Source organism: Musa acuminata, chromosome BXJ3-11 (assembly GCF_036884655.1).
Source record: "Musa acuminata AAA Group cultivar baxijiao chromosome BXJ3-11, Cavendish_Baxijiao_AAA, whole genome shotgun sequence".
NCBI classification, from domain to species: domain Eukaryota; kingdom Viridiplantae; phylum Streptophyta; class Magnoliopsida; order Zingiberales; family Musaceae; genus Musa; species Musa acuminata.
Genome location: NC_088359.1, coordinates 253,437 through 276,819, shown reverse-complemented (window position 1 = coordinate 276,819; position 23,383 = coordinate 253,437). Strand labels below are relative to the sequence as shown.

The 23,383-nt window shown below is 39.6% G+C and overlaps 3 protein-coding genes across 4 annotated transcripts; 2 read left to right on the top strand and 1 right to left on the bottom strand.

Annotated features, from left to right (window-relative positions):
• Positions 1-1,233: 1,233 nt before the first annotated feature.
• Positions 1,234-6,425, top strand: LOC135652444 (uncharacterized protein At2g38710-like). Its single transcript, XM_065173375.1, has 5 exons — positions 1,234-1,543; positions 4,282-4,401; positions 5,240-5,354; positions 5,528-5,621; positions 5,920-6,425. The coding sequence occupies exons 1-5, from the start codon at positions 1,440-1,442 to the stop codon at positions 6,120-6,122; spliced, it is 636 nt and encodes a 211-aa protein (XP_065029447.1). The 5' UTR covers positions 1,234-1,439; the 3' UTR covers positions 6,123-6,425.
• LOC103970815 (pentatricopeptide repeat-containing protein At1g62930, chloroplastic-like) lies at positions 6,144-11,599 on the top strand. Its single transcript, XM_009384744.2, has 4 exons — positions 6,144-6,158; positions 7,308-10,054; positions 10,138-10,209; positions 11,173-11,599. The coding sequence occupies exons 1-2, from the start codon at positions 6,144-6,146 to the stop codon at positions 9,924-9,926; spliced, it is 2,634 nt and encodes an 877-aa protein (XP_009383019.1). The 3' UTR covers positions 9,927-10,054; positions 10,138-10,209; positions 11,173-11,599.
• A 2,063-nt stretch (positions 11,600-13,662) lies between these two features.
• Positions 13,663-16,948, bottom strand: LOC135652932 (transcription factor bHLH96-like). Of its 2 annotated transcripts, XM_065174282.1 has the most exons (3): positions 15,896-16,943; positions 14,985-15,452; positions 13,663-14,019 (listed from the first exon to the last, which is right to left on the bottom strand). In XM_065174282.1, the coding sequence occupies exons 1-3, from the start codon at positions 16,292-16,294 to the stop codon at positions 13,918-13,920; spliced, it is 969 nt and encodes a 322-aa protein (XP_065030354.1). In that variant the 5' UTR covers positions 16,295-16,943; the 3' UTR covers positions 13,663-13,917. The 2 variants fall into 2 exon arrangements, with proteins under 2 accessions (XP_065030354.1, XP_065030353.1); XM_065174281.1 differs by lacking the exon at positions 13,663-14,019 and having other exon boundaries at positions 14,049-15,452; positions 15,896-16,948.
• Between the last annotated feature and the right edge of the window lie 6,435 nt (positions 16,949-23,383).

Sequence of the window (23,383 nt, the reverse complement as noted above, 5' to 3'; positions counted from 1 at the left end):
CAATAGTAATAATAATCACAATATATGTACATCATATTGATCATCTATATACATCATCGTATATGATTATTAGATAATAATAATAATTAATTATTATTTAATTAATTATATGTAGTATTTTGAAAATTCTATAATAAAATGCCCCACATTATAGAAAATCTCATATGCGGCTAGGAAACCATAGCCATTAGGGATTCTCCTGTGATTAGGAATCTTCTGCAACTAGGAAACCTTGGCTGCAGGGCATTATGGGCGGCTAAGAAACCTTGGTTGCCAGCTTGCCCCATGTAGCCAAGAATCCTAGTCGTTAGGGTCTCCTAGGCGGCTAGGAAACCTTAATCGCTAGGGGTTCCCTTTGAAACCAGGAAACCTTGGTTGTAGGGGTTCTGCCCTACCCAGGCTGAGAGTAGCATGGCTGTTCTCGATTTGCTGTAGGTGGCCAGATCGAAAGCACCCTTTAATAGAGAAAAAGAGTGTAGTCCAGATATAAAAATCACGACAAAAAATACAGTAATTGCCCAAAAATAATTTTACGTGATTCAACACAACACACATAGTTTAAAAACTAATCATTGGACGAACACCCTAGCATTGATACCACTGTTGAGAAATCTAGGACAACATCATATTTGTAATGGAAGAATATAAAACAAAAATATGAGATTTTCATAGAAAATAGTTTTTCGACTACGCGTATATAAAAGATATATTACTTAATAAGATTATATATTCTTGAAAACCTATAGATATATGAGAGAGATGAGAGAGGATGAATGAGATCAACTGTTCTCATTTTTAACTGTGTTTAACACGACAGATGCGTCGAATACGCTTCTCAAATCATTGTATGATCCTTCTCTCCACACGCATCATGTGATCAAGAAGAGATCGACCTTTTTTTGCTATCCACATGCCCCAAACCATTTGGCTCAATATGTATGTAGATGCTCGAGTCCAAATATTTATGGGGATATTACTATTTATAATTTTTTATTTATAATTTATTTTAAAAAATAATAATTTTAATTATCTCAAATCGATGGAACGTGTGAGGTCGGATGGCATGAAGCGATGTTGATATCGATGATGATGATATTAGGGAGCAACATCCACAGCGAAGATAAAATAGAAGATTATTAAGAAAAATAAAATAATATTTTATTATTTTTTAAAGATTTATCGGCATGAGATTATCAATAATAAAAAAGGACATCTTCTTTATGCTCTCTTGTGTCCGTCTCTCCATTGTTGTTCGGCGACGGTGACATAAAAAGTTACTCCTTTTTTCTTTGATACGATAGAAGAAAGGAACCCTAGAGTGATAGGAGGAAAGGGTGTCACCGCCGTTGCCCGATCCGATCATCATCGGAGGAGGAGGTCCTGTCGCCGGCGGCGGACCGCGCAGCACGGTTTGACTCCCCTTCACCCCGACCTGCAAGATGGTGTCGGCCAGTCGGGAAATGGCGGTGTACTGCTTCGATACCCTCGTCGCCCACTACAACAGCGAGCACGTGCCCCCCCCGGCGTTCGAGGAAGGGCAGCAGTAAGGATCGTTAGCTTCTGATGATGCGAGATTGCTCCGACGGAAGGATTGTTCTCTTTTTTGTGTCGGCCGTATTAGATTTTGAGCTTTCTTGCTTCTTTGAGTATGTGAGCAATTGGTTACTGATCCAAATATTTGCTTTGCTTGATTCGATTCGATCTCGAGAAATGCACTTCGATTCTTATCCTATGTCTCTTTAACTATACGGGAGGAAGAAAAAAGAAAGAATGATGAGTCATGGGTACTCTTTGAAGGCCATCGCGGCAGCATCTTGATCTTCGTCAAGTTTGCATTTTTTTTCTTCCAATCGTAGTTGTATCTGATGAGGTTTCCGTTTGGGTTAGATCTATATATACCATATACTGCGACTCCTCTTTGGTCTCCTCTTCGGTCCTTACAACGCCTGAAGCTTTTGTCTTTCAGATAAAATCTTAACATGGTACCGCAGGCTGTGGATTCCAATATCCTCCCCATGGTGCTCTTTCTATTAATCTCTTTGCAGGGATTTAATGCCCTTTTTCTCAAGCCAAAAAGGGCTTCATATCGGAGGTGGAATTATGCTGCTTCTTGGACCTTCATATAATTGTTTAACCCTTTTGGTTTGAGATATGTGGACGCACTGGAAATATAGTTCTTCGGATATTTTTCATGTGGGATTTAAGGCTTTTCGTCTAAAATATGTCTTGTTTGTCTGGAGTCTAAAATCTATTTGATTAGATACTGAACTTTGTAATTAAAATTATGGTTATCTGCTTATCTTGGTTCGAAAATATATGGTTTGGGAGAAGAGAGGGGTTATTTCTGTAGCTGCAAGGTATATAATGGGCAATTATCTCACAACAAATTTGCTGCCTCCTAACTCTCCTTTTACTATCATAGCCTACTGCTTAAGACTGTAGCATAGTGAACTGATGCCCCACTGTGTATGACCATGTTTGACTCATGTGGCCTTTTACTATCATATTTCTTCCACTAGCCTTTTCCTTGAATTTTTCTCTCCCACTTCAGAATTTATTGCTGATTTTGCCTTTTTCTTTTCCCTGTTGTGCATTCAGATGAAGTAATGATGTCAAACAAACTTTCTATTTTAGGATAGAGCACTTTTAAGTGAAATAGACACTATCACTTACCGTAGTAAAACAAATGATACTTGAAGTATGTCTTGCAGCCTAAAGATTATCTTTGTTTTCAGATGGTTTGCTTTTTCCCCTATTAAACAATCCTAATTGTATGATTCAAGTTTTTGTTGTGTTAGAGATATCTGAAAATATGTTCTTATTAGATAATCTATACTCTCCACATGGTAGCCTAATTTAGTCTCACATCGGATGTAAGATGATAATTAAGTTTGTTTATAGGCTATCAATTTAATGGGATGGGTTGGTTTGTAAGAAATGACATCAAACTAGAGCTAGTATTTGATGTGGTCAGGGGTCCAATGAGGTAAGGATTAGCCGTGGACAAATCACAATATTCTTCACTTTAGAATGATTTCTCTTTGTTTCTTTCATCCCTGATTTAGAGGTCCTTTATCTCGTTGGTAAAGGATTATTGGTTGTTAAACATCTACACAATACATTTTGGAGCTTTGGAAAGCGATTGTTCTCTGAATTTGGTTTTTGTAGATCGGATTTTATCAAATAGCTGAAGTTCCTTGTGTTATTCCATGCTAGTCACTAATTTGTTTTCCACCCCCTTAGTTTTGTGCTGCTTGTCAGTATATGATATGCATGGCAGAGTTTTTATGCTTAAGAGGGTGCACAAATCTCCTGTTCCTTATGCATTTGGCTCATATCTTTAACAAAAGAGAGCACAGCTACTCAGTCATCACGAAGAGATAGTGCTAGTTCTCCAGAGAAATTTGCAGGCTTGGACTATAGCCATCACTTGTGATATAAGAAATCTAAACATTCAATATGCATTGCTTATGTGGCTGAAATGTACAGAGGGATCAGATGTGTTTTCAAATTTTCCCATCCCAGTTCACTAAGATCTCTGCTCCTTGTAGGATCTACATAACCCTTACCATAACCATAAAGAACCAAATTTTAACCAGGACCTTGCGCTGAACTTTTTTGGATCAAGTAAGACCTTTATGTTTGTTTTTTGAACTGATTCATTCGGAGAGGTTGTGGACTTTGCTTGATATCATTTGTCACTATTGAAATGTTACAACCTGTCTTGATAAAATAACTAGCCCATTAATTTTATTGAGCCTAAACTGCTGGCCCAAAATATTTAAACCCAAGTTAACGGTAGTAGACTATCAAACTTTTGTGAGATCATCAAAAACCTTCTCCCACATTGTTCTGGGACTAAACCCAGCTGTTACATAAAACATTTGATGCTTCTACATCTGTGTGTGGTGTCAACTTTTACTGTCCTTTCTGTTGGTGATTCTTATGTTCTTTGCTTTTTTGTTATATTGTTTGCCTGTTTGCACCACTACCTTGTTCAATGTCTGATTGCAGTTCTTTCTACTTTGCACAATTTTATCCTTACGTTATGAATGCAATTTTCTTGTACTCTTTAGCAAGTGTCCTTTGACTAACTAGGGCATCCTATGAAATTGATCCCCTCAATGGTTTCAAGTTACTAATGATGTATGATCCTGATTGTGTACTGCAATGATCAAGTTCATGTTAGTAAACATGTATATGCATCACATCTCTTATAGGATAATACTGGATAATATTTTAATTTTTAAATGAACTCACATGATTAAATTTTCATTTCAGCCCATTATTTGTGACTTGGAAGAAAGCAGTCAATGGAGCGGAACCTTACTTGCGTGGATGTATTGGAACTCTGGAAGCCCACTGCATAATCAGGGGTTTCAGGGACTATGCTTTAACCAGGTATTTTCCATTGTTTGGTTCCGTCTGATGTTTCATATATCTCGAGTGGCAGTACCGGAACCTCAATTGTACACTGGAAGCAGATAAAAGGAGTATGCTATGAAGTATTTTGAAGGATTGCTATTTAGCACCTTTTGAATTACAACATATAAATGTGGATATGATGATATCATTCATCTATATGGGCTTTGTACTATGATATGCAGTCCGTGGTCTGAGTAATTTACATAGAAACTTTAGCTCTTCTTACGTGTAAAAGATTATTCATTCATATCGAGCTATTGATGAAATTGTGAGCTATTGAAATTTTAGAAATTTTGATATCAAACAAACAATTGCTTTCATGCTAAAAGAGTAGAAAATGGCTGCATTGACACAGTTATCAATAGTCTGGCTAGTCTCATTGCTGTGAGGATGACAGATAATATATCAATCGACCTGGGAAAAGCTTGTGTTGTACTGTTGCAAATGTTTTGCCATTATATTTCTGATGCAATCAAACTGGCTAATGATATTGGAAACCACAATCTTTCTCGTTTTGATTTTTATTTTTATTTTTGAAAAAACAATCTAAAGTTTGAGCAAGTTCCGGCTTTAGATTTTGCACAAGAAATTATTGATTTTAACTGGCCAGGTAAACAGACAACCCATGATATGCCCGACATGCTCTACTGGATAATTCATATGAGATAGCTTAGTGGGCTCTAAGAAAATTGGAAAGAAAGTTTATAAAAGGTACTAACTCTAATAAAAGAGTTGCACTAGCAAGGAGAAAATTTTGCTCTCTTCAATGCTTTGCTGATATCTGATAGCTAATAGATTGTTTATCTTGATGCAGTGCTTTGAAGGACCATCGTTTTCCTCCAATACAAGCTAAGGAATTGCCATATTTGGAATGTACAGTGTCTATACTGACTGACTATGAATCTGCTCTCGACTACCTTGACTGGGAGGTTTGCTTGTCTTCTTCTATGTTAAACTTTTTTATCACAGTAATCACATGCGCATGCAAAATTTTCCTTTTTCCATCCATCTAGACTAAGTACTTAACAGTTTCTAGATTAATGAATATAGTTTCTTGTTCTCTTACACTAGCAGCAGCTGCGATAATTGTTCTATCTTGCAGATCGGGAAGCATGGCTTAATAATTGAATTTGCTGACCCTAATTACAACATGAGGCTCAGTGCGACATACTTGCCTGAGGTTGCTGCCCAGGAAGGTACAGCTCTTATCTTAATTTCTTCTACTCTGAGTCAATTAAAACTTACTGTCAAGGCTCCAGAGTTTGGCCAAGTTGGTCATGTTATCCTTTGTTACCTCGTGAAACCAGAAAACTAAGACATGGTGCCTATATTGGTAAGAAGAGGTGCTTGAAGTAAAAATTTCACCATGCCTGCATCTTTTAGTTTTCGTGGAAATTTCACCATAATATCATTTGATCTGATGACGAGTCAAATTTCTAAATGACGTCATGAAGCTTATTGTGCTTTCTTTTTCTTTCTCTGGGGGAGCCACAGGTTGGACGAAGATAGAAACGATTGATTCACTGATGAGGAAAGCAGGTTTCAACGGCACGATAAATGAGTCACTCCGCAAGCGACTTCATGTTACCCGCTACCGGAGCACCCTCTACACCATGCATTACAGTGACTATGCCTCCTATGTCAAGATGATCAGAGGGGCAGCCCCTGCAATTAACGGGGCCAAACCCAACTATTGATTCACCTCAGCAGCTGCACTGATGGAGCTGCAAAAGGTACCATTAGACCCTCCCTAATTAAACTTGGTCGGGTGGGGATTATTTGCCTTCAATTTCGCCATTCCTACTGTATGTTTTCTCGGACTCATTCGATAAAAGAAAAAGACAAAAAAAGAAAAAGGAGGATATCGAGACAGTGATCTTGAAACTTCATTTCATGGCTCAGCAATGCTACGTGGTATATGTGAGTATACATGTATTAACTAATCATTGTTGCTTTTGCTTTTGTCTGAGATATAGATATAAATGACATTGATTTGCATCGATTACACTGTACTATCCTATTATATATATTTTTTATGTATGATTCAAATGCTATCCTTCAATTTATTATTATTATTATTATTAGTATTATTATTATTATTATTATCAATATAAGTATAATAAAAAAAAGTAATCAATTTTGAAATATATTAATTTACTAAATAAAATGACAGGTTTCTTGTATGATATTTGATACTTGTATATAGATATAAATATCTATCCAAAAGAAACACACGTAGGTATCATGTTAAAAATTTATACACAAATTTTCATATGTCATCGTTTTTATTTCTATTGACATAGGTTTTCATTTATTCATTTTCTTATTCATCACTTGGGTGGGGTATTAGTGTCATTGCTTACAAAATAGGGTATACTTTGAGTGATAAATTAATAAGTATAAGGCTCAAATCAGTTAGTAACATTTCAAAATTATATGTATAAAATATTTAATGGTAAATACATATAACTTTTTTTAGTACGATACTATAACATAAAATATACAAAATAAAGAGGTAAAATTTTTGAGTTGAAGTAATGCAAAAACATATATGTGCGAGAGAAGAAGCATAACACGTTTGCGAATTTCAACATCGTATGTCATAATATATATATATATATGCACTCTCATATTATACATTGTAACATATCCGTGCATTCTTATATTGTATTGTCAAGATATAAAATTTCAATTTGTGTATTTTCACATCGTTCATCATAAAAAAATACGTATATTTTTATATGCATATCATCATATATATATATTATATATATATATATAATAATAATAATAATAATAATAATAATTTTTGAGTACCCTTCATCAAATGTTTCAACTTAAGCTGAGAGGTCCAAACTCATCAAATTGGCTCAACTTAATAGGACTACCAGCGCCCCTCCCTCTCCGCGCTTTCGCCGCCTCCGCCACGACCCTCTGGTCTCTCTACGCCACTCCACGCCTACGCGGCCACCATCCTGTCTCAGACGTCTACCGTCCGCCGCGACCTCTCCTTAGAGCCAGCTTCTTACTCCCGGTTATCTCGGAAGGTCTTGCGGCTCGGTTCTGTTTGGTTTCTCCTTCGGGTGCTTCTCTTGGCACTCACCACTGAGCCTGTAGCTGCCGGCGGACACCTTCAAGCACCGTCAGATGCAAAGGCGGATGTAGAGAACTGCGTCCTTTCAAGTCCGGATCTGTTGCCATCTTCTTATCCTTTTAAGAACTCCATGAATTACTGCTCTCTGGCCGTTTCCGGACGCAGTTCGACCTCAATCCGCAAAAGATTGCGCCTTCCGCGCGGAATCCCGGGCTTGCCCTGTTTATCCACCAGTGAAGCCCTTGATCTTCCCGAAGAAAGCTTCGACTCGGTTTTTTATACGCTCCCTTCACCTCGATATCCAAGATTTCGTTCGCCCCTTCCGTGCTTCTGGGCTCTTCCCGAGGATGCGCCTCGTCTTGGCTGTGAAGGTAGCTCCAACCGAGAGCGCTGGGAGTTCACTCGAGCGTGGGTACGAGGGCGAATGCAAGAATGTGCCAAAGCCGGGAACTTGACGGATTCTCTCAACTTTCTGCGGCTCCTCGTACCCAGTATTCTTGATTACAATGGACTTCTCTACCGCTATCTCAGATCAGGTCATGTTTCTGTAGACGCGTTGGCTAATCTTTTTGCAGAGATGAAAAGATTTGGACCGTGTCCGAACGTTTGGACGTTCAACATACTCTTCAATGGATTGTGCGCATTAGGCTATTTGGAAGATGCCTTCTATGTGCTTGAAGAAATGTGGAGCCATAGGTTTGTTCCGTCTTTCATGTCATTGAGGAAACTGATGAAGAAATCGTTAGCTTCAGGTAGCCTCGAACTTTCTCTGCAAGTATTAAGGCTCATGTTGAATTTAAACTATTTGCCAACGTTACAAGATGTGAGTAACTTGATAATTAACCTCATCAGAAGCAACAAAATTTGTCAAGCTTATCAAGCTTTCTCAATACTATTGGGAAAGGGTTTTGTCCCAAATGTCTATGCCTGCAATTCAATTCTTTTTTACTTAAGCAAGTCCTATCGGAGCGATATGGCTTTATCACTCTTTTATTGTCTGAGAAAGAAGGGATTCAGTCCAAACATATACTCCTATACGGCTGTGATTCTTGGATTTAGCAAGCAAGGGTTGTGGAATGAAGCATATTGTTTTCTGAAGCTGATGCGGAGTGAAGGATGCATGCCTACGGTTGTCACATACACTATACTTATTAAGAACCTCTGCAGAGATGGGAAGTTAAAGGAGGCATTTGGTATTCTTGAGACGATGGATAAAGAAGGATGCCCTCCTGATTTAGTCACATGTAATGTGCTACTCCATGCACTTTGTGGCCACAATGCAATAACAGAAGCCCGTAACTTCATTCAAATCATGGAAGAGAAAGGTTACCCACTTGATCAGTTCTCTTGGTGTGCTCTAGCTGGTGGTTTATTGAGAGCTGGGCTTGTAGAAAATTCAATAGATCTTCTGCAAAAAATAATTTTGGTGGGAAATCAAACTGTGGATGTTGTCACTTGGAATATCTACTTTCATAGTTTATGCTGCAACAACAATGTGAAAAAGGTGCTAGATATGGCTGAGAGTATGACTGAGAAGGGGTTTACTCCAACTACTTTTACGTGTAACATTATTCTGAAGGGACTATGTAAGGGGAAAAACACTGATGAGGCATTAGAGTTTCTAGACAGTTTTGCTCGGGGTGGAAATGGACCAGACTTGGTTTCTTTCAATACCATCCTGTCTGCAGCTTGCAAACAGGGAGACTCATCCATGATCCGAAGGGTTCTAACCAGAATGGATGTTGAAGGTTTCAATCTTGATATTGTTGGCATGACATGTTTGATGCAGTACTTCTCTAAGGCTGGCAGGTTATCAGAAAGCTTTAGGCTTGTTAAATATATGATCTTACATGGGCATCTTCCCAGTACAATCACCTGTAATGTACTTCTGCACAGCCTTTGCAAGAAAGGGTTCCTGGCACATGCATATAGAATGTTTCATGAGTTTAAGAGCATGAAGACATTCCCAGATACCACTTCGTATAATATTCTCATACATGCTTCGATTAGGAAAGCTGACTATTCCTCCATGAAGTGCTTGTTGACTGATATGTATCGCGAGGGTTTGCTGCCTGATGCCACTACATATGGATCCTTAAGCTATGGCCTCTGCAGGAAAGGTAGTATTAGCGCTGCTGTGTGTTTGGAGCCCTGGATGCTGGAGTCTGGTGTAATGCCAAATATCTCTTACTATAACACTATTTTGGGTGCTGCATTTCGAATGGGCAGATTGTGGGATGTTTTATTAATACTTGTCAAGATGGAGATCGAAGGGTTTGAACCGGATGCAATTTCGTACAAGCTTTTCAAACGTAAGATGGAAAAGGGTGGAAGAAAGGGATTTCCAAAGGCCATGAAAATCCTTAAGATCTTAATGAACAAACAAGGGACTGGACTTGGTTTGTAAAGAAAGATGAAGCAGTTGAATCCCATTGATCATTATGTTTAACAAGTGAAACACAAACACATGCAGAGGATCTCCCTAGCGACTTTTTTTTCTGTCTCCATTAAGCTGACATATGACCTGCTGCACAGGTATATGCTATTAATTTGTTGTGTATCGCATCTAACATTTCTGTGATTTCATTTGGAGTTACACTCATTCCTTTGGTCCGAAGGTCCTTTCAATTGAGGATTAAGCTGGTTGGAGAAAAGCTTCTGCTTAATCACTGGCTTCCATTTTCATCAAGGTCTGTTACTGTTCATCCTTGTATCATTATGATATAAGCTATGAACTTTCTACTTGTCTTTTTTTCTTTTTGAACTGAGGCATGCTTGATCTGATCTTATCTCATAAATATTCGCTCCATAGAAATGTACCTTGACAATTGTATTCATACATTCACAAAACATATTGTAGCACTGTACACCACATTGTCTTTTAGCTAGTTATTTGCCTCATTTTGGGCTACTTATGACCTAGTAATTTCAAATAAGTTTCAGGTATTATGTTGTCAAATCGAGATTCAATACAATGACTTATCTTATCCAGTCTCAGCATACATTGTCCTTTACCTTCACTATACCTCAGCTTACAATCAGCAGCAATTCCTATAATGTTTTTGCTCATTATTTAATCCTGGTACGCAATAGATTGAAAATAGCAAACAATCACCATGTGATTGGGATGGGGCTTTGAATAGAACCAAGAAGCACTGGTGGGTTCACGATCCTACTGTTGCTATATCCAGATTATCAGATAAAGTTGCATCCCTATTTTTTTTTTTTTTGCAATACATAAGTGCATCATTTGACCAGAGATTACTTGAAAAGGTATGTTATCCAGTGTGCAGGGTTTAAAAATGTCCAATTTATATGGAATTACCTTTATAAGTTAATTTAAAATCTCATTTTACTCCTTAGGAATCAAATGTTAGCGAGGGTATAAATACACCCTCGGTTAGCTTTAGCCTATCTATCCTACCTGATACCTTAATTTACTATTATCATAAGCATGGTAAGAGAATACTACTTACTAGCCTAATATTGGATCATTACAAACTGAAATGCCTGCATTTTGCTTGGGAGATAAGCATGACAATTACCACCTTAAGCTTAATCCAAATCTACTAACTGCATTGACTTCATCATTACTGATTGTTTCTTATAATTAAAAGAGTGATGATATCTCTGATGTTATGTTTACATGACAGAGTGAGCATTTCTCCATCCGCGGCAGCATCATCAAACCACTCTAGACTGCTCTATTTTGGCGCCATTGCTGCTGAACCTCTTGAAGGTGGAACTTTGACTGGGAGTAGAACAGATGGGTTCTAATTTGGAACAAAGCCGAAGCAAATAGAGCAGGTAGAAAAGCACTCCAAACCTATGGCTGGCGGTGAGAAATCACATGATCACGGAGGGTTACCAACCAAAATATGTTCTGTTGTGTTTATTTTTTTTGGTATGCAGAGAAAGTTGCTAAGATACGATATTTATGTTGTGGAGAGAGAGAGAGAGAGAGAGAATGTTCTTTTCTTAATTTATTTATTTTTATTTCATAAATATGTATGTATGTATGTGTACATGTTTATTTAAAAAAATAAAATTATGTTGCGCAATATGGTGCTTGAAACATCACATGCTAGAAAATTCTTTTAAATATCCGACACATATGGTATAATATACAGCACAAAGTATAAGAAAACCCTTCTAAAATATTATAATATAATAATATTATATTATAATATGTTTAAAAATTCATAGGAATTTTGAACCCTGGCTTGCCAAGTCTTCTACTGTGTGACATTGTCGCCACATCTGATAGTTACAACAGGCTTCAAAGTTGGGAGACCATATTTACTTGTAAAAGCTTTCTTCTGGGAATCAAAAGTCGCAGTCAAAATTCACTTCACAAGCAAAACCTTTATCTACTAAGATCACAAACAAAAGACGACTTGGTCGACAGACAAGAACAAAGTAGGCAAACGGTGGACGACACTGTAACCTCAGCTGAAATGCCCAAATCGTCTGACGATCTTAAGAGGATTTATGCGACATCAACAGACAGTGGGGGGTGTTACAGCACAGGCTGCGTACGTACACAAGAAGGTGACTTGGGTGTCAGCTTTGTTGATCAAGCTTCAATCATATAGCACACAATTGGTGAAGTCCATGCATCGAATCCTTCGCCTGGAGACCACAAAACAAGCATGCATGATTAGCCTTCTGGCCAGCTAAAATCCCTTTATATGTATCTCCCAAAATAATGTGTGAACGACTGATGACAACAAGAAGAAAAACGAGCCAAGTAAATGAATGACTAATGCACAGAAGAGTAACCTTGCTGATAAGGTTTGTTTTTTTACGCTAATAACAAGTATAGCAACCTCTAAACAGCCAGCAAGCATGCATGAGCTAAACTTTATACCTGGACGAGGTATTTTGTCACGATTGTATCTCTAGCTTTATATTTGTAGTCGGATTTGAGAAAAATTCTTCATATTCGATATCGGTATTAGAGATCTTAAATTTGAATATGAGGGGTTGCTCGTATATCTATTGGTTTGAGTCCTTTAAAACGATATCAACATCGTCTCTGTCGAAGGTGGCTAAATTGTCGATAAATATTATCTATGCTATGAGAGCACAATTGTTGTCTTTAGGTGGGGGAGTCTATTAGAACTTAGGCTTTTATGGTAGTTCTTGATATATATTGTATTTCAAACTCTTTTAGCTCAACAGTTCATTTGAGTAGTTGTTTCGAGATGTCAAACCGAGATAAAATTTGACGGAGTAGTTGGTTGGTGATGACTTATATAATGTGCATCTGAAAGTAGGGACAAAGTTTTCTTGTGTGAATACTAGTGCAAATGTCAGTCATTATATAGGAGTATCACTCCTTGGTTCCACTTAAGATGTGACTGATGTAGTAGTTAGGCCTTTGACTCCCTGTGTTGTCTTAGACTAGTATGGAGCTGATGGTAGTAGTGATGATGTAGAGGATTTATCACTCTACTATAAACTTATAGAGTTCACATTGGAGATATTCTCTAGCACATAATAGTGAAAGTGAGACCGTTCCTTTTCTTCCGTGCTAGTACCCTTAGATTCATAGTTCTCTCCACACTTACCATTCAGGAGTAGGATGAGAATATCTTGGATGACTAGCTCATGATCTCTCTCACTAGTCAAGAGAGCATAGATATTTGGTACAATAGCATGGACAATCCAACCTTGAAGACATAAATTCCAAAAAAAAAAAATTTGTTTGACAAACCTTGATCTCTTAGAGAAGTATCTTAGTTTTTATTCATGAAAGGTGAATTTTTTTCACCCAGAGAGAGTTATAGGGGATCAGAGTACCACCATACCATTCAAGAGGATATGAAAACCTCCGGATTACTATATTGGAGTCATATGAGCCTAAATACCCATAGAGAGCTTGTCTTCTATATATTTTATTTTCTTCTTAGAACATAGTAACATTTGGATCGTGGACGCGTTTGTATTGAACTTTGAGCTTTAACTTATATGAGGTTATCAAAGGGGATGTATGTATACATCATGGTAGAGAATCTTGGAGTGAACATATGGCTCTATCTTATGAATCTCTAGCCGTCTTTCTTGGTATTTATATAATGATAGACATCATATATGTATCCATACCCCCTTGTTCTCATCATATATATTTATGTAATGGAGTGCCTATTTGCATCATGCCTTCGAATGGGATTGAAGGTTTTATGGCTTAGAGATTTACATATGGTCTGAGTGCTTGCTCGAAGCCTATGGGCCAAATCCACTGATGCACGAGAGAGAGAGAGAGAGAGTGAGAACAGTTAAGGAAGGCATCAGATCATATAGCTTTACATGCAGAAGTGGTTAACAGCTAATACCGCTCTTGTAGAGGATTTGGAAAACTCAAAGAGTGGCCCAGGACCCGTTATTGATTTGCCCTAGTGAGCTAGGGCAGTCACCTCAGCTTCAATCAGAGAAAGCAAATGGTGGATGGCAGCTGCAATGTCATCAACAGCAGTCAGACTGCATCCCTCCTCCACCTGCAATCGATCACCCAACATAAAAAAGCATGAGCAGGAAATCAATCCAAACTTTCACACATCACTAATCAGTTCTCCAAAGTCAAACCACATGACTTTCTTCTTCTAAAGTCCACTTCTGCAAAGAAACATATAAATTGGGCATGAGGGAGTGCAACTTCTGCTTAACTATTTACACTTTTAAGAGTGAAGAAGATCTATCTAGCACGTTGGAATTTTGCTCAACAGTGAGAGGTGAGGTGGAGAGGCAGCAATGATGCATGTCTAATGATGTTATTCTCCTCGAGGATTCCCGTGCACTGAGAGGAGTACTACCATGTCACATCCAAGGGGCCAAGCTGGGCTCCCGGAGTTCCATTCCAACGCAGAAGAAAGGGTTCTGACAAATTACACAGGGAACCTTCAGAAAGGTGGACACAGGTAAAGGGTTTTAGATCACAAGCCAGCAGCTTTTTCCTCTCCCTTTCCAGTGGTGATGGGGAAATTTTGAAGCTACAGCAAGGGAGGAGTACCACACGGAGAACAAGAAGAGCAAACAAAATGGTGAGCAACAGAACGAGTTATTTCATGTGTTAAAAGGCCACAAGAGGGACCATCATCAAATTGGTGATTAGTCCCTCAGGGCCTAAGGAGTACCACCCCCTTCCTCTTCCTCTTCCTCTCTTTTTATTTTCATTTTTCCCTTGTGACTGTGTATCTAATATGAATTCTATTTCTTTACAGAAACCCAAAAACTTGGCATGTTCTCTAGCAATGCTGGCTGGAGTTCTTGGGCTTAGAAGAGAGCATTGAAAACTTCAGCCCCCATGGGGGTTAAACAAATGGTGCAGGTACAGCAAAAGGATCCCTTGCTGGAGGTTGCCAATGACATTTGCCCATGAACAGAAGAAAGTAAATGCTGGAGAATATTTGACGCTTACTTTCCTAATCAGATCACAGTTAATCCAAGAGCACTGGGGACGCACCTTGACACTGAGAGAGTAGAGCACCATGGAGTCGAGGGCAGTGACGTTGAGGTGAAGGATTGTGAGGCTAAGGTTGTGAAGCCCAGCCACCATCTTGAACAGCTGGCCGGGCCTCTTCGGCGATAGGATTCGGACGTTGGCGTGAGTCTCGATCAGTGTCACCTCGATGTCGGCCAACGCCGGCAGCTGGTTCTCCGGGGGAGGGTGGTCCTGGCCCTGGGTGGTGTGGCACCAACTGTATTGCGGGAAGGAGAAGAACTGGGCAAAGGGAGGGGAATCGACCACGTCGCTGTTGCTACCGCTGCTGCTGCTGCTGCTGCTGCTTCCAGCTTCCCCCATGTATGAACTCCTCTCCGGTTTCCCCGCCTGTTGCTGCAGTGTTCTCTTTTGTGCTTCCAGCGACTGGAGAAGCTGCTCTAGCTCCTTGACAAAGTCGATAGCTCCTCCAACAACGGAGGCTTGGTCGCCCTACAAGACCAAGACCAAAACCAAATTTGATCCTTGCGTGTGAATGAGCACTGATGAACAAGCTAAGCACTGGAATTGGGAAGCAGTCATATCACATTAATCCACCAAGCGGACCTTAGTTCGTTATGAGTGAAAACAAGCGAACTGTCTCCTCAACCATCCATCACTCGCAAACTAATCTTGGAAGATGATCTTGACCTAAAACAGTTTACCCAAGCCATGCATATCATCTACAAAGAAAGAAGCTTATGCAGGTAGACAGACAGAAATCTAGTTCATGGTTGATTTAACCATCTTTATCTGAGTAAATTGGCCTTGTACTTTCTTTCTTTAACCACACGAGGACAGACAAACTCGCACTCCAGAGCATCTACAGGACGACCAGGAAGCATTCAAGCACGCCAATGAAGAGAAGAGAAACAGGAGATGGATGAGAGTCAAACCCTTTGGATGTAGGACTCCGGCATGAGCGAGCGCAGCACTGCGAGGTGCTCGTTCATCTGGCGGCGGCGGTTGCGCTCGACGGCAATGTGGGTCATCCTTTGGTTCTCTGCTTCCTCCTTGTTCTTGCATGTCCTCGTCCTTCGCCGCTTCCTCTTTCCCTGTCCTACTGCTGCCGCCTCAGGCCTCGGTTCCTCCTTGGCCGCGGGGATGCCACCCGCCAATCCAGAACGGGAAGGACCGATGCCGAGGGAGCCCACTGCGTCTTCGCCGCCGGCACTGCGGAAGAGGAAGCTTGAGCTCGAGGAGGGTTCAGCGTGGTGAAGGAGTGGGGAGGCCGTGATGGTGTCATAGATGAGGAAGCTGGAAAGCTCAGCAGAAGCTAACGCTTCCAGTGTCATGGTGCTCCTTGCTTCCTTTCTGACGTTGGTGTTTGTGTGTGTTTGTTAGTGCTTTCTACCCTAATTTTTCACCTCAGGCTTCCACTCCGCTTGCGCAAGTATTCAGGCTATTTAACCAACACTTCCGGCTCCCAAGAGCTAGCTGGGTAGCTCAAAGAGAGTTCTCAAAGGTCACAAAACACAACAAGCTATTTAACACCAAGGCCCAACTTTTGTTTCAGATCCCTCAGCGTTGTTGAAATGGAGGGAAGGGAAAGGTTACACGTGAGGGGTCAGGAAAGACCGAGAGCCTTTCTCTTCAAAAAGTGAGGGAAAGAGCAGCAGTCTGCCTCGCTCTCTCTCTCTCCCTCCCTCTCTCTCTCTCTCTCTCTCTCTCTCTCTCACACACACACACACACACATAAATCCACAGACACTGTCAACCGATGTCTTGACCCAAGGAGCCCACAGAGGACGGATGAGAACAAGCACATAGCCAACCAAAACCGGCTGGTAATTGCCTAAGCATTAACCGCAGTAGAAATCTTTGGCAGGAAGAACATAACAGGAAAGAGGAACACATGGGCGACGGACGGGGGATGATCATAGAGGATCCATAGACGCCATCCACGTTACGACCTTTGCTTCTGCATCATACACCGCAGCGTCCACTATTTCCACCGAAGGGATGCGTAGAAGAGAGGGAGCCAAATAGTACACACAGGTCATCTTTATGCCATACACATGCAACCATCACAAGGTGTTCGAGTTGTTCTGTTCTCCACCAGTGGGTGCTTCTCGTGTCCCGATGTGACTACGTAACACACGAGTTTACTCTGAATAGATAAGACTGATTGCTATTAAGTGGTCATTCGAGTATAATAACGCCCATTAGATGGTGATGGTTTTGGCCTTTTAGTGCTGTGAGATTCCGCACGTAGAATTGGGGGATCATATGCTCAAACCCCTATGCTGGCGCCAGCTTTATCCATTAACCCTAATCTTCTAATATAATGATGACACTATCTATGCAAGCATGATAACGTACACGGCTTTGCTGTCTCCCAATAAGTAGAGAAGGGAGAAAACAACAAAGAAGTAACACTTTCCTAACCAAACCCAAGTAGCATTCTAGTTTATAGCTAGCAATTATTACATGTGTGCACATGCTGCTACTGCCCAAAGAATTCCTTGAGAAGAATCCTGATATATATCAAACATTCAGTCAACAACTTCACGGTAAGCTATAGTTTTGCCTATATGTTGTGGTCATTTCAGAGAGTCCATGAACTTTTTTTATTCGCCTCATTTCCAACTCTTTTTCCTTCATTTCGACATGAAAAGTCTGATGGATAGTTTCAGAAACTTCAGACTAGCTAGGCCGAGAACTGAGAAGGACTAGTTAGCTGAGATAAAGTCAAATATAGAGGAAAACTCAACTAGCTCTTATCAGGTTCAGCTCTTGATCAAGTTGTCATCATATACAAATGACAATTAACATTGTAGATCTGGAGCAGAAAGATAAAGGTGTATGGCTCCTACAGCTACATGATGAGAGTGAGACAAACAAGTCTATATCAGTGCTCACAAACCCACTGCAAGTATTAGGTTAAACATATGTATTAGGAAGCACAATGTTGAAGCTTTGGCTTCAGCTATCGAAGAAGGAGCATGTATAGGGTTGTTTGGTAGATCAAAACGACTCGGAAGAAGGGTCTCTAGTACTTCCTTCTCCAGTATTCCCTCCCACAAAACGAGAGCCTTACGAACTGAGATGGTAGCCCCAGGGAGTTGCCGAGGAGCGTGGGATGTCCGCACATGTGAGACACCTACATCATGAAACGAAGCAGGTAATTCATGGACCGAGCCAGGAAAAGAATTTTAAAGATCAAATAGAGGAGGAGAAGATAGCTAGGCGGGGAGGGATACATTATACTATGGACGATGAGCAGTGGTGGGTGCAAAAGGCAAGGACAAGCATACATACGACATGGAGGTCTCAGTTTTCCAGATGGGGTGGTGCTGTGAGGCGCTGAAGGTCGTAGCAGAGAGACATCAGCAGCAGAGGAGGGAGGAAATTAGCCGCCTTGGGCCACGTTCCAACCGTGTCAGGGAATCCATGTGAAGACCACCTCGGAAACCACGTCTCTCTCTCTCTCTCTCTCTCTCTCTCTCTCTCTCTCTCTCCATATTCGTGCTTTGTCTGGAGTAACGTGCAACATATAACAATTCGGGAGAGATTGTCATCGTGTTGGAAGCATCAACAACACTTTTAAAACGAGTCATCTGATCCGTAGACACTATTGAGGTCTCGTCACTGTTCTTCACGATACTTGGGAAACTATTACGGATTCGACATATTTCTTTCTTATATTTTAATGATCTTTTGACCAATAATACCATCATACTCCTTTATACAAGAAAAACCCTAATATATAAAGACAACATTAAGTTCTCTTCTAAAACTCTTGTTCATCAGTCAGCAAATTGACTTTGTTATGATTCGTCATAATTATCCTTTACGATGATGATACTTAAAACGCGAAAATGACGCGATCATTGATGTAATTTCTAAGATGCGAACGAGAGAGAGCATCTCTTACGTATATTTCCCCATGCATTGCAAGTGCAGCTGTCTCGTGATTGCAAGTCAAACATGCATGCATGTACAACTAACTCTACATTAGGAAGAAATTTACGTGAAAAGGTAAACATCAACAAAGAAACGAATGGCCCATCCAATATCTTGCTGTCAGACTCAGTTAAAGGGTTTGGTTATCTATGGCATGGACGTCACAAGGTATAGCTGAAAACAATCGTCGAGTACACTTGGTGACTTCCCATCCAACTCTCCAACCCAATGCTTTAAATTGGTTTGGTCTCTTCTTCGACCGTATCACCAGTGAGTAAGAGCTAAATGATCTTAGGTGAACCAGAAACAAACAGTGGATTATATGACAAGTATTGAAGCCGTCGTACTTAGTCACAATGGACCCATTCTTCCTGCAACAAGGACGTGCAATAATACATACTGTAACGAGTGCAAGCAGTCCCTAGAGCAGCTGCAGCTGTAGCTGTTGATAAGGATGTAACCTTTGACACCATAACATGAAGATGCCCGGACCAAGACACGCCAACGAAGACTCACGTACTTAATCAGACATTGATGGTTGCCATGTTTTGGACTTTACTGATGCGTCTTTGTGGCCGCTGTTTTCTGCTGCCGCCATGCATGTTTTATTCCTGTGTGTGAGAACTGCTCTCCACTCTCCCCTCTCTCCCTTCGGTAGATCTTGCTGCGGTTGTAAATGGCAGGGATATACAACTACAAACCGCATGCAAAAATACATTTTGTCGTGGATAGAACATACCAAAGTAATTGAATGGTTTGCATGCGCTACAATGACTGATTACATGCAGATGGCAGTTCATATGTCGACCACACGCCCCAACAAAGTCGATACACGTGAATGGTGTACGTAGGAGAGAGAAGTTGCCCGGAAGGCCATCCCCTATTCCAACCCTCTTCTCTTTCCCTGTTCATTCTAGACATTTGTCCATAGATCGATACTGTACCTACTGGGAACGATGTCTACCTTCTTAGGCGCTCCAGCTTCTTTGTGTTCATCTGGAGATCGAATCGGGAAAGCGTTTTAGTTCTTCACACTGCTTGAGTGTGCCACTTGAATCGGTACGTTCATAATCCTGGTGACTCCGTGATGAGCTGAACTGCGCGATGCATTAAATTGCTAGCAGCCAAAAAAATCTGGAATATAGCATCAGCTAACGCAGATGCATATTAAGTGCTCACGGGCGCTCATATCTGAATCGAGATGATGAAGGCATCTGGTTTGGTTCTTGCTGAGCTTCGCGAGCGTGCTTCTTGCTGGGACTGCTGAAGAGCGAAGCTTTGGCACTGCAACTGGGATCTGATCCACGAATAGGAATTACCGTGGGCGCCCTGGAATTGGATTCCCATCCTCCTTGAGTCCTTGTCCTCACACTCACGCAGATGATTGAAGGATGGGCTTTACAGGTGGATGCATCCCACACCATTAGGAAGCAGCCGCTATATACAAACATTGATCTAATAATATGGAGTACGATCTGGGGCTCCAAGGGTACGGACGCCTGAATGATATCGCTCCCATGCACCGTACAGGCTATCAACGTTAGAATACTATTCGCTAGCTGTAACTCACGGCATCGCCAGCTGCTTGGCATCCTCGCTTCAGAACATCGTATAATTCGTGCATCGGACGTTGCAGATGTTGATTTGGGAAAGTACGTCGGGCAATAATTCTCTGTCTCTCTCTCTCTCTCTCTATAATTTATATCCTTCTTTTCTTTGAGAAGGAAATTTAAAGATAAAATAGATTTGTAAACAGGAAATTATATAAAGTAATTAAGTATAGACATATACTTTAACAGAGACCTCAAATCTGATGGTCATGAAAAATAGAAGATATATATATATATATATATATATATATATATATATATATATATATATCATCTTGTACAATTTTATGAATTTTAGGTATCATAAAGGCTGTTCAAGTGTCTTCACAAGCAGCCCAAAGATAAACATGGTGTGGATTAAATTTCTCTTCAAATTATTTGCAGAATATAACGCTGAAGAACACAGTAACCCAATTCTAATTGAGCACATACGTTTGTGTTTTACACGAATATGACGAATATTCGTATGTAAAAGACGTATGTAAAGATGTAATGCTCAGACTATGCGAGAGCCAGACAACAAACAGAAAGAAAGATGTAATGCTCCATCGGTTCCAAACCGAGAACATCCAAGTCTTTTGCATCACAATAAATGAAACCTGAACAAGGCAAGCAAAGCTTGGAGAGGAAATCGACGACGAGTACAAGAAGGACATCATTATTAGACCACTGTACTTTTTTACTGACCAGAGAAACATGAGGGCGAAGATCCAGAATGGCTCATGAACATGAACGAGAGCTCACTTGTCACTCCACACCGGCGAAAAAATGGGTACTTCCTTCCCCTCTTCCCTTGTAAATCCCAACAAGGGAAGAGGGAAAAGACCTGTTCTTCCTGTGAGAATTTATGTTCAAATTTTATCTTCTTGCAGCCCCCAAACCATTATCATTGCGAGTCCTCGAGGGCTCAGAAAGCAGTAGAATCAAAAGTACAGCTTCCTTTTCGATAGGCACCAACATAAAGCTCCAGAATTCTTCTGTTCACTCCAAGAAGACCACACACGGAGAGGGGAAAGAGGGAAAGAAAGAGTGGAAACAGCTGGAGTGTGTGTGTGTGTGTGTGTCAAGAATGGGAACGCAAAAAATAAATTGGAGAACTTACAGGTGTGGAGTTTGGAATCTGTACAATCCAACGGCAATCAAATTAATGATGAGGGAAGGAAAAGGGGGAGGAGGTGAATAATAGGTGGGGAAGACTCTTCCTTTTCCTCGATACGACCTCCTCTTGCACTCGGTTTTTAGTTTGGGGTGGATTGTAAAGCTAAATCATACTCGATCATATGGATTGAGTTATGAGTAAAAAGAGATCAATTAATTTTATAGTTGTTCAATTTTTTCCATCTAGGTTCACTTTTTTTATTCCATTTTTCTATAAACTTTCAACCGTCATTAACGATTTTTTTTTTTTCTAATGAGTAAAGGTCAATGATTCCTTACAATTTTCTCTTTTTCAAGGCGAAGGTGAGAAGATCTCTCATCTCTTACACTTTAGTATTACAATCAAATTGATGCTTTAAATCAGTGCTTAAAATACTTTGAAACATCAAGAATTGATGCTTCGTTAGCTAAATGGAAGTGGGATATTTATAGACCCAAAAAGCTTCGAGAATGAAATCAAAATTTAAATTCTTAACATTTTCATGATTTGAATTGTACTTATACTAACACCAATACTACTATCAAAAGCAATTAAAATCCAATATGATATAAGACTTTCGCAATCGTATCATCAAAATCTAAATGATACTATTGTCGATATGGTTCACAACACCTTTTGTGTTGTCGCCCAAGCCACTTTTAAGCTATGTGTTTAGCCTTCTAATGGGCCTAATTGCGATCCAAGCCTAAGCCCAAAGGCTATTACAAGCTTGAGCTTTAATATGGCTCAATAATGATTCAAATTCACTATAGAATACTTCAATCTTGACTCAACAATTTTATCTAACACAACATCAAAACTTTCGACATATTTTTCAATCTTACGATACTTCGACCAAACCTCCGACACATCATGTTATCCTTAGTATATTGCTTACTCCTTCGACATATCATCTTCACTATGACATATGATCTTTCAACATGATATCTATTCATTTTGACATGATGTTTGAACTTTTAGTGCGAAGTTTGTTCTTTAGTATATTGATCAATCCTACGACTCGACATTTATCCCTTTGGTAGTCTAAGTATATAATCGAAGTATTTTCTACATAATGATAATTAATTGATGACTGGTCTTAACAAGACTTTTCGTATCTATATGTCATTTTTTAAAAGTTACGATGAACTTGAACTCCAAAATAAAAAGCATATATCCTTTCAATGCTAATTTTGAATTTAAATTAAAATAAATTTGATCTTATTGAGATTATCATTTGAAGCCTAAACATTCAGTTATTTTAATTTTTATAAAATAATATTCAATTATTATCAAGATATAATACATAGGTCGAATAAAAGTTATAAACATATCAAAGAAAAATTATAAAAATATCATAATTCTTTTTGCTCAACACATACACAAGAGATGAGCCATTATTTCTCCTTGTCATCAACAAAAGCAAAAGTTACTAAGTCATGAATACAAGCGAGTCACAAAATAAATCTTAAATCGTGAACATTAAGAAGTGAAGAGAAAAATCTAACATAGATCATGATACATTTAGATAAACCTTCCCTTTAGTCATTAGCAAAAAGAAAGAATCATTGAATCCCTTATTTTGATGACAAAATCAATTAATGAGTTTATGAACTAATAAACATTTGAGATAAGTGACCCAAGAGAAACTTCGATCATGGACTTGAACTATCGAAAGACAAATCATTGAACCAGGAGAATCAAACGTTAGATCGGAAAACATCATGTCA

Bases quoted from the DNA above. Each gene is read 5' to 3' on its own strand.
- LOC135652444 (XM_065173375.1), top strand. From the start codon at position 1,440: ATGGTGTCGGCCAGTCGGGAAATGGCGGTGTACTGCTTCGATACCCTC. The intron at 1,544-4,281 runs GTAAGGATCGTT...TTTTCATTTCAG, and splicing joins GCGTTCGAGGAAGGGCAGCA to CCCATTATTTGTGACTTGGA. The intron at 5,355-5,527 runs GTTTGCTTGTCT...TCTATCTTGCAG, and splicing joins TCGACTACCTTGACTGGGAG to ATCGGGAAGCATGGCTTAAT.
- LOC135652932 (XM_065174281.1), bottom strand. From the start codon at position 16,294: ATGACACTGGAAGCGTTAGCTTCTGCTGAGCTTTCCAGCTTCCTCATC. The intron at 15,453-15,895 runs GTTTGACTCTCA...TTGGTCTTGTAG, and splicing joins CGGAGTCCTACATCCAAAGG to GGCGACCAAGCCTCCGTTGT.